This window comes from Ornithodoros turicata, chromosome 9 (genome assembly GCF_037126465.1).
Source record: "Ornithodoros turicata isolate Travis chromosome 9, ASM3712646v1, whole genome shotgun sequence".
Taxonomy (NCBI): domain Eukaryota; kingdom Metazoa; phylum Arthropoda; class Arachnida; order Ixodida; family Argasidae; genus Ornithodoros; species Ornithodoros turicata.
Genome location: NC_088209.1, coordinates 9,650,785 through 9,660,404, shown reverse-complemented (window position 1 = coordinate 9,660,404; position 9,620 = coordinate 9,650,785). Strand labels below are relative to the sequence as shown.

General features: G+C 46.4%; 1 protein-coding gene across 1 annotated transcript; it reads left to right on the top strand.

Moving 5' to 3' along the window:
- The first annotated feature begins 8,750 nt into the window (after window positions 1–8,750).
- Window positions 8,751–9,269, top strand: LOC135369380 (uncharacterized). Its single transcript, XM_064602974.1, has one exon. The coding sequence runs from the start codon at window positions 8,751–8,753 to the stop codon at window positions 9,267–9,269; it is 519 nt and encodes a 172-aa protein (XP_064459044.1).
- Window positions 9,270–9,620: the final 351 nt, after the last annotated feature.

The window sequence follows — 9,620 nt, the reverse complement described above, 5'->3', positions numbered from 1 at the left end:
AGTCCTATCCCAGCCAGACGATCGAGCCAAACGAATGATGGTTCCAGACCCGGGGCCGCTTCTCACCAGTCGCCTCCCGGAGAACATGCAGCTCCATCCAAGCGAAGTCTACGACGAACGAGAGTCGGGCCCCACGTTGGGCGCCACTTGTGGGAACATCTTCCTTCGTGCCGCATCACAGGCAATCCCATTCCCGGAGCCATCCGCGTTCGCTCATCTATAGGCGAGAAGTACTCAACAAAAAGACATTTATTACGTACCAGTTACAAGAGAGAGAGCCCCAGCTCCGCTCGCCCTTGACCGATAGTAAGGAAAGAGGCTCGACGCCGTCTTTTAAAGCTGACAGGAACGCCTCCCTTCGCATCGCGTGACAGGTTATCAGCGCGGCGTGTCACAAGATAAGGCATCCTTGTTATCACCACATCTCCCCTACCTCAAAAATATCTACCTATCGTTATCACCACACGGAAACAACAGCTGTCCCAGGCACGTCTACAGAACATCAGGCTCTGGATATTTGGATTTCCATGTATAAAGCAGTTTGCAGTTCCCAGGGACGTCTGAGGAACGTCCAAGCGACCAGGATGTGAGCACTCATTGAGAGTCTCAGAGACGTCGCCGCGATGTAGTTTAGTGGCATATGGATGTGTGGGACGATTATGAAATATTGTTCTGTCAATTTAGTACTAACGTTTCGGTAGTACTAGGAGCAAGCAGTGATATCGCGTGTGAGCGCTAGATATATGGTGAATAATATATGAGCGTTAGAGTGCTGCTTACTGTGCAAAGTGTTTAGTTGGGCTTCTTCAAGCGACAGAGGAAACTTATTTGCTTTAAAGCTCTGCTGAACAACTAGTCACATTCGATACAATAAGCTGAATTAAAAACACAGTATTTGTTAGCTATAAGGATGTCAGGCCCGCTTCGAGGATGCCGAGGGTGACGCGTTGCCAACCGCAGGTATTGGCGGAATGTTTCTTGAGTCCTGACGGAGCTGACCGCTTTGTAGACAGGTGGATGGCAGCCTCTAATTCCTATATAGTGAAGTCACTGTCCATATATCGGTCTTATATCATATATAGTCTTAGTCATATATCAGGCAGATGGCCGCATAAAGTCAACCATCTTATACACGGCTTGTGACGACGTGGGATGTTGTGCATGACGCATCTGAAGGCCTAATAAGAAGCCTACAAAACTCTTCCTAAGTATATGTTTCGGTCGTGCCGTAATGAACGGCCACTGCTCCAAACGGATTCATTTGTTCAACGGGGGAGCTCAGGCCCTTCATGATCCGCCAGACATGTCATGTAGGTGTGAATGGAGATAATGCAAAGCAGAGTGCTCTCCCATCTCTGCTAGGTACAAGTTTGAACAAGTGCGAACTAGAGATCGTAGCCTGCAAACGTCATGATAATTCACAAGGCAACCCGATCTTCGCAGTCTGCTTTGCGCCCGATGACGTATTATCCGCAACCTTTCGAACTCAGCATCTACGCTGCGATATTGGATCGGGCACGATATCGTTTTTGTTGCAGCTGCAATGCTAGAAGAGAGAGCCTCGTTGAATTCGTCGAAAGTGGTGACATTCTGTAGAAGCCTCTCCGTCCTGCCTTTGAATACGTTCCAGTCTGTGACTCTTTCTTGTCGTGACACAGCAACCATTGGGGAGTAAGAGATAAGTATAGATATGTCATCACTTCTTAGTGTGTCTAAATCCCTCCTCCAGAGCATGCAAGAAACCAGATCGGTAGAGCAGACTCTAATATCGAGGCATAATATGAGGGACCCCAGAATATGTCGGTGAGCCATCAGTTAAAGGGACCGAAAAGTGAATATAAACCTATCGAAACTTTATGTTCAGCGAAAAGCTTGAACCTTCAAAAGTTCAAATATCAAAGAACTCCGCTGAAATCGCTGTAGTTTTTCTGTAATCGAATTTTCCATAATTGCATGTCCAGGGACCTAGTAGGAAACCGAGCAGTCTGTCAACAATTGCATGACCCCGCGCCATCTGTCGAGGACGCATGTAATACGCGCACTTCCGGGCGCTTATCCGGCGAAAACGAAAATGGCAGTGGGCATTTGTGACCACTTTCCTGTTGAGAATGTCGAGCCTCTTGGACATGAGTGCGCTGGAATTCCGCATTCGAGAACTGTCGCTCACACAGAACTGTTGTTCGTGCGTTAGCGTGCTGGAAAGTGTGTTCTTCGCAGCAGAAGATTCCTCGTCCAGAGATTATTCGGGGTCGCATTCGTCCTCAGCAGTAGCTCACCGTGCCGTGAACATGAAGTGCTTTGTGAAATTTCCTTGTATCAGGGAGAAGCACTTGTGTAAGCCGAAACAAGCGGGTTTTTTCGTCGTGCAGGTGTTCATGTGTGAAATGCAAACCGACGGATACTACGGATGGATACTACGGTTTTTGCTGCCGAGGGGTAGAGAATGCGTGTGAAAAGCAGACAGACGATTGCATCAGAACTAACGAATATTTCGAAATACTGTGCCTTGACACCGAAGTACTGCAAGTGTCTTTTACATACATCTGAGAAACCGAAGAGCATGGCAACATACACGGCAGCGCCGTGTGGTCTTTACGCGCTACTTGAACGGAAAACGCTTATTTCTTCAGGAACAGCATATTATAATTACTAGTTTGTTCCTGGAGGGTTAAGTAACCTATGGGCATAGATGTATTTGTAGGTTATACTCATGTCTCAATTGAGTCTCATGTGAGCAGTAAGTAAGATAATTTTCATCAGTGTCATTCGCTTGAACTGTGTTCATAACCTTTTAGTATACTTCTTAGTGACCACGTTTCCAAATGTCAACTAATCATTGAACCAAGATTGGGATCTAACACTTAATTAACTCTGTTTTGCTAAACGGAGTAGTACTTGTAACTAATTCATTATCATGTCACCCATTAGACGTCACCAACTAACATTTGTAAAGAAGGACTTGAGGGCTGACTTCAAGTATTATTAACCCTTGATGTGGTTTCAAAGTTAGCCATGCACCATTGGTGTGCATAGTATTCCAAAATGGCTAAATAATTTATTGCATAAGTTCTCTGTTACTGTAATTGAGATGTACTTTTGTAAAGTACTTTTGACAGCCCGGCAAATTGAAACTGGCTTCAGTGTACACTACTAATGCATCGTAACATTTAATTGAAATATAATATAAGAGCAGAAGCAACATATTGTCACAACTCAAACTATATCTTTCTTTTTTATTGTCCAGGGATTTAGGAAACAGAGTAGGACTTCCTGCCCTCTGATGTTTTGACGTACTTGATAGAGTTGTAAAACCTGCACCAAAATAAACAAGAGACGTATAAACAGTTTCGTCTTTCCCTTTCGAATTTAACAAGCTACTTATATTTTACCATTTGTTCACTTTTGTATTCTTTGTTGGTGAAAAGATTACAGGACAATGATGCTGCAGATCGAACAATGACCTGTCATCTTGATGAAGATCAGAACATTTCTTCAGGCATGCTAAGTGAGACAAAAGAAATGTACAATGAAGGTTGTACAAAAACAGCAAATCTCTGTCGATTAACACTTTATATATGTAGATGTTACCACATCGTGTAGTTTCCATCCAAAAGTAGGACTAAACAAGGTTGTTTGGTAGGCTGTGGCATGTCGATGTGCTATACCGTTACAGCACATCAATATAGATGAGGGGCAAACACAGTAGACAGCGTGATGGCTCTCAAACTCAAGTGACGATTTATTCAACAGAACAAGAAACCGAAAGCATGAGTATAGAGAAAGGCAGTACCCATGCAGTGTATGGTGAACCACATTAATCTCTGAGAAGGTAGGATCAGAAGAGTAATAAAGAGAAATGACAGTTGCGTCCGAGATAAGGGAACTCTGCAAATTTAGGACCAATATGATGTGGTAACCTTGCATGGCTCACTGCAGCTCTGACACACATTGAACAATTCCAGTAGTGGGACTTCAAAGCAACGAACGTTTGGTGTTTCACTGGGCATTCAAGTGTAGAGGATGCATCTCTAGAAAATTAATTAGCGTTCCTTAGTCATAAAGTCACAACTACACCCAGGCGAAAATTTGAGCTGGGAAGCCAACTGGTACCAGTTCGTTCCCAGTTCGCACCAACTGGTGGTCAACTGGAACCAACTGGTACCAAACTGGTGGCAACTGGAAAGTAAACTGGTACCAGTTCAAGCTGGGCTGGTTGCAACTGGGCACTTTGTGGTACCAGTTCAAGCTGGACTGGTTGCAACTGGGAAGTGAACAGGTACCAGTTCAAGCTGGGCTGGCGGTAACTGGAAAGTGAACTGGTACCAGTTCAAGCTGGGCTGGTGGCAAGTGGGCAATGTGTGCAACCAGTTCAAGCTGGGATCGTGGCAACTGGAAAGTGGACTGGTACCAGTTCAAGCTGGACTGGCAGCATCTGGAAGTGAGGTGGTGCCAGTTCGAACTGGACCAGTTTACATATTTGGGAGGAAGTTTCGGTTTCAGTGCCAGGACAGGTTAATATGAAGATTGCAAGACGAAGTTATAAAAACGATCAGAAAGTAACGTTATTAGTAGAAATAATTATATTTCAATTTTTGGTAAAGTTCGTTAGTGTTAACGAAAGTTATTTTGGAACTCTTATATTTGTATTTTGTGCGTTCCTGCTCCCGCGTTGAATGATGCGTTTACAGTGCAACGGTCGCTTGCTTAGCAGCGTGCCTGTACAGCGATTCTTGCCGTTATGTTCTTAGCGTGATGTGTGACATAGGCGTTGGTTTTATAATCTAAATGATTTGTCTGCAAGTTACGACAGTGCGACAGTACAATGAGCGCCAGCGGCCGGGGGGTGGGTGTTATAGGATTGCAGCTTGACTTCAACTGTGGAGACCGCTTTATATCGTGAGTACTATATACTTAAGTGCTTTTCCGTTGTGCACCATTTAGAAATATTACTTCCATTAGAACCTCTTCTCTTTGTTCCGCGTCACATTCGTGGCACCTGCAAATGCATGGCGTTTTACGAGTAACATCCGGTTTATGTTAACGCTACCAGCAACTTTTTTCATTCATGTTTTTGTTTTTGCTTTTTTTTTCGTTCATTCTCGTGTTTTAGATCCTTCACACCACGGATGTTGTCGAACTAGCGTAGTGCGCCAGAGTAGTACTCATTGCCCCCCGAAAGCTGGCGAATCTCTTAGTTGAAAGGTCCAACTACTGCACAACGAAAATGTTGAGAGATTCGCGTACTTTCCGGGGCCACGACCGCTCAGATTGAGTGACTGTCCAGGCACACACTACAATTACATGTTGTAATTGAATGCATATTCACTTGTGCCCTTTCAACTTTCCAGAAACCTTAAGCTGCTGGGGCTCAAAGGAAAATATCGATCCATTATGTGCTATTAAGAACATCTCAAATACTTTGTTGAATGATTCAAGATGTCCACAAGGCAGTCAAGCAAGGGACCAATCAACCATGAAGTATTATCTATTCCATGTAACTCTGTAGTTCATCTACTGCTATAATTTAATTACATAGTTACGCTACATGTACATTGAAATATGTGTAATGTTTGACTACAAATAAAATACAATTTTGCATTGCAGTTCTTTGGATCTGCCGTTGCTGGGAGCAGCAATCCTACAAACGGGCACCGGTTACATACAAGCTAACCTCTGTCCGAACAGGCCGCTCTAAGTGAGGCACTTCAACCGGTCCCAGCTCAACAATGAGGTTTGCAACCAGTTCCAGTCGAGACTGCGACTGGTTAGAAATCAGTTGGGCCAACTGGTACCGGTTGAGACTGGGACCGGCCAGAAACCAGTTGGGCCAACTGGTACCAGTTGATCGAACTGGTCCCTGTTCGATAACACAGCTCACCCAGTCCCAGTTGAACTGGTCCAGTTGCAACTGGGACTGGGCGAACTGTGTTATCGAACAGGGACCAGTTCGATCAACTGGTACCAGTTGGCCCAACTGGTTTCTGGCCGGTCCCAGTCTCAACTGGTACCAGTTGGCACAACTGGTTTCTAACCGGTCCCAGTCTCAACTGGGACCGGTTGCAACTGGGACTGGGTGAACTGTGTTATCGAACAGGGACCAGTTGTCCCAACTGGTACCAGTTGATCTGGGACCGGCTGAACTGGTCCCTGTTCGATAACACAGTTCAACTGGTACCAGTTCAAAAAATTTTCGCCTGGGCACCTCAACAGGAAGTATTCTTGTACCCTTCAAACAAGCTAGTAGTACTCATCGGTTTCTTCTCCTATTGTTGACGTCATACTAATGTTCTGCACCTGTCCAAAGACTCCAAAAAATGTCACAAATTCTGCAACGCGTAAAAAATCTAGTGCTTCCATCTGTGGACTTTGCATACCTGCTTTCAGCTATTTCTGGCATGTCAACTTGACTGCCTGGCTCACACACACACGAAGCAGTCTTGCGCCACTTCAACCCTTGAAGGCCCCTAAAATTAAATTTGTCGATGTTGACAATGTTGAGTACGGGACAAGTAGGATAACATAAGTTAAATGGAATACGTCATCGCTATATTATAATTAATACATGTGTGACGCCTGTATACGTACCTAAGACGTTGTGTTGAACTCGTCACCTCGGTGAACCAAAATCACTTGGTACTGAGCATCAGTGTGCTTCGTAACGTCTTCGCAATTTGCCTTCTACGGCATATTCGTAGTCATCGGCAGCAAAATGAGCTCAGCACACACGACACGACAGCTACATCTAATAACCGAGTGTTTCGAACCACATTCGTTTTCGCACACTCTCCTGTTGAATCTTGTGGTAGAAAACGCGCGCCGCCGATGGTGAACGAAAATGATTTTTGCATCCCCCAACACCAAAACTACACCAGGCATATGTAGGTCTCTCGAATAATTGACACAACAGCCACGAACATGTCATTCACTTATACTTTCTGCTTCGCGCGATTAACATGACCACCCACGACGTAAACAATAAACGCGATAACACAGATGGCCTTGCAGATGGCGCGGCGGATCGTAGCTCGTAGCGGCGAAGTAGCTGAATGCTTTATTAACGTAAAAGCTATGGAAGTGAGCGTCATTTTTAAAATGGCGTTTAGCTGTAAGATAATGTGCGTCAACTTTGTCCTCTACAAAATTAGCTGTCACGTGGTAAGGGTTGACCAATCCCTGGGAGGCCTGGACCCGAAACCCAAGTTGCTCTTTTTCGCCGTTCGCTGGCAGCACCGTCCATGTTCCGGCAATCTTCAAAATATTTATACGTAAAAAATATGCCGAATTGAGAAGTAATGCTTTCTGTATCTTATCAAACAACGATGTTGTGCACGACAGTGGGCAAAAATATGGGGGTTATTTTTCACTTTTCGGTCCATTTAACGCCGCGTTCTTTTGAAATAATGTGCTTTCGCAGAGAAGCACCGATGATCTCTTGGAATTTTCATGGCTATTGCGTAGTACGAAGATAGAGCTTCTCCACGTTTTTCAAAAAGGTTCTTTACGTGCTCTGGCGGGACGCAATGATAAGAGAGAAAGAGAGATACATGATGACGATGATATGGGGATGACTTCCGCTCACTCAGCAGACGACGCAATGATAAGTAATGCCTCGCGATGGAAAAAAATAAATTCACACGTGTCATAATGTAGACATTTTGCCCGAGGAGACATTATTCTTTAGTTTCGTAGAACTGATGAGGCAAAAGCTGAATGTTCGAAGATGTTAGGATGTTTACTGAAGTCTGTTCTCATCAATCTATCAATGTATTGTGATGTGTTTTATGTCCGTCAAAGCAGTGCACGTTTCATGCGAAAGCAAGAGGTGAAAGACTAGGCTTAAAAAAACAGCAACCAACTTCTGGGGAGAATGTCGCTTTTTATAGTTCGCAAGAGCATCATACTCAGCATTGAATTGTCATTTTGAAGTTGGTCCCCGATCAAGTTCGGCGCTGGTAGCCAATTCGGCAGTAACCACTGTTACATCCACCTTTGATTGCAGCGTCCGGTCTCTGAAACACAAAACCAGGAGGAAAGAAACGTTACGTATTGTTGAACGAATTCCGCACAAGAGTGTTTTTTTTAATATACGATTCCAACATCTAGTGTCCAATCATCAAAGTCAGAATAGCCACCAGAACCAACAATAGCAACAGAACCACACGAAATCTTCCCGTGGAGTCTCGCGCCCCTGTGGCGGCATTGCCAGCGCCATCACATCAAAGCGCGAATAATAAATAGCCTTGCCTCGCTCAGCCCGAGCTCTCGCTCTGACCTGGCAATTCCACCACCATGTTGTTGCCTGGTCTCGTTAGTGTTCAGTAGCACTACAGTGGTGATCCGAACAATACCTTGGACAACACCTGACGGACCTGGACATGGCAGTCGTCAATTCCTCCGGCTTCTCCGAACTGCCCGCTCCGCCTGTTTCCCAGGTCAGCTTCGAAAGCTCCGCCCACGCCTTGTCTCAGCAGGTTCGTCACCTTACCCAGCTGGTCGCAAACCTTTTATGCCGACCAAGATCATCAACTTCCTGCCGCGCTGACCATCGCGCAGATTCCCCATCGGTTCCTGCGCGTTCCTGCTCCCGAACCTTCAGCAGACTTTGTCGCTACAACCACCGTTTCGCCGCCGATGCATAACGCTGCCTCCTACCTTGCTCGTGGTCGCGACACCCGAAAACCCTTTCCACGACAAGCGCGCCCGAGTCCACCAGCAGCCGCCTTTTCCACATCATTGACAGTACCACCGGGATGCGCTTCCTCGTTGATACGGGCGCGGAAGTAGGCGTCATACCCGCCGACAAATTTTCACGCCGACCCCGAGAGCAATGCTTCAGCCTAAGAGCCGCCAACGCCTCTACCATACCCGTTTACGGCCAACGGTCTCTAACCCTCAACATCGGGCTCCGAAGAGATTTTAGGTGGCTTTTTCTTGTCGCCGACGTCACCCAAGCAATCCTCGGAGCAGACTTTCTCAACAGTTTCAAGCTGCTCGTCGACGTCAACGGCTGGCGCCTCATTGACCGCTCAACGTCCCTGTCAGTCTGCGGCCTTAACCTCCCTGCACCACCATCCCGCGTACTATCTTGCACTGCGCCGGACATCCCCTTCGCCTCTATCCTGAAGGATTTCCCTGCGTTGACTCAACCACCCGACTGGATGAAACCCGTACAACACGATGTTGTTCACCACGTTTCCACCCGTGGCCCACCAGTTCACTTCCGCCCGCGGCGCCTCGCACCCGAAAAGTTCCGCGTGGCAAAGGCATAATTTGACCACATGCTTGAACTTGGTATCATCAGGCCATCATCCAGTACGTGGGCTTCGCCGCTGCACATGGTGCCAAAGAAGACCGGGGACTGGCGCCCGTGCGGCGACTATCGCGCGTTGAACAACGCAACCATCCCCGACCGCTATCCCATCCCGCACATCTTGGACTTCTCAGCTCATCTCGAAGGCGCCACCACGTTCTCGAAAATAGATCTCGTCCGCGCTTACCATCAGATCCCTATGGCAGAGGAGGATATACCAAAAACCGCCATTACGATCCCATTTGGCCTGTTTGAGTTCCTTCGAATGCCCTTTGGCTTGCGGGACGCTGCCCAGACTTTTCAGAGGTTC

What these genes read in the sequence shown, in the direction of transcription:
- LOC135369380 (XM_064602974.1), top strand. Translation starts at nt 8,751, where the DNA reads ATGCGCTTCCTCGTTGATACGGGCGCGGAAGTAGGCGTCATACCCGCC.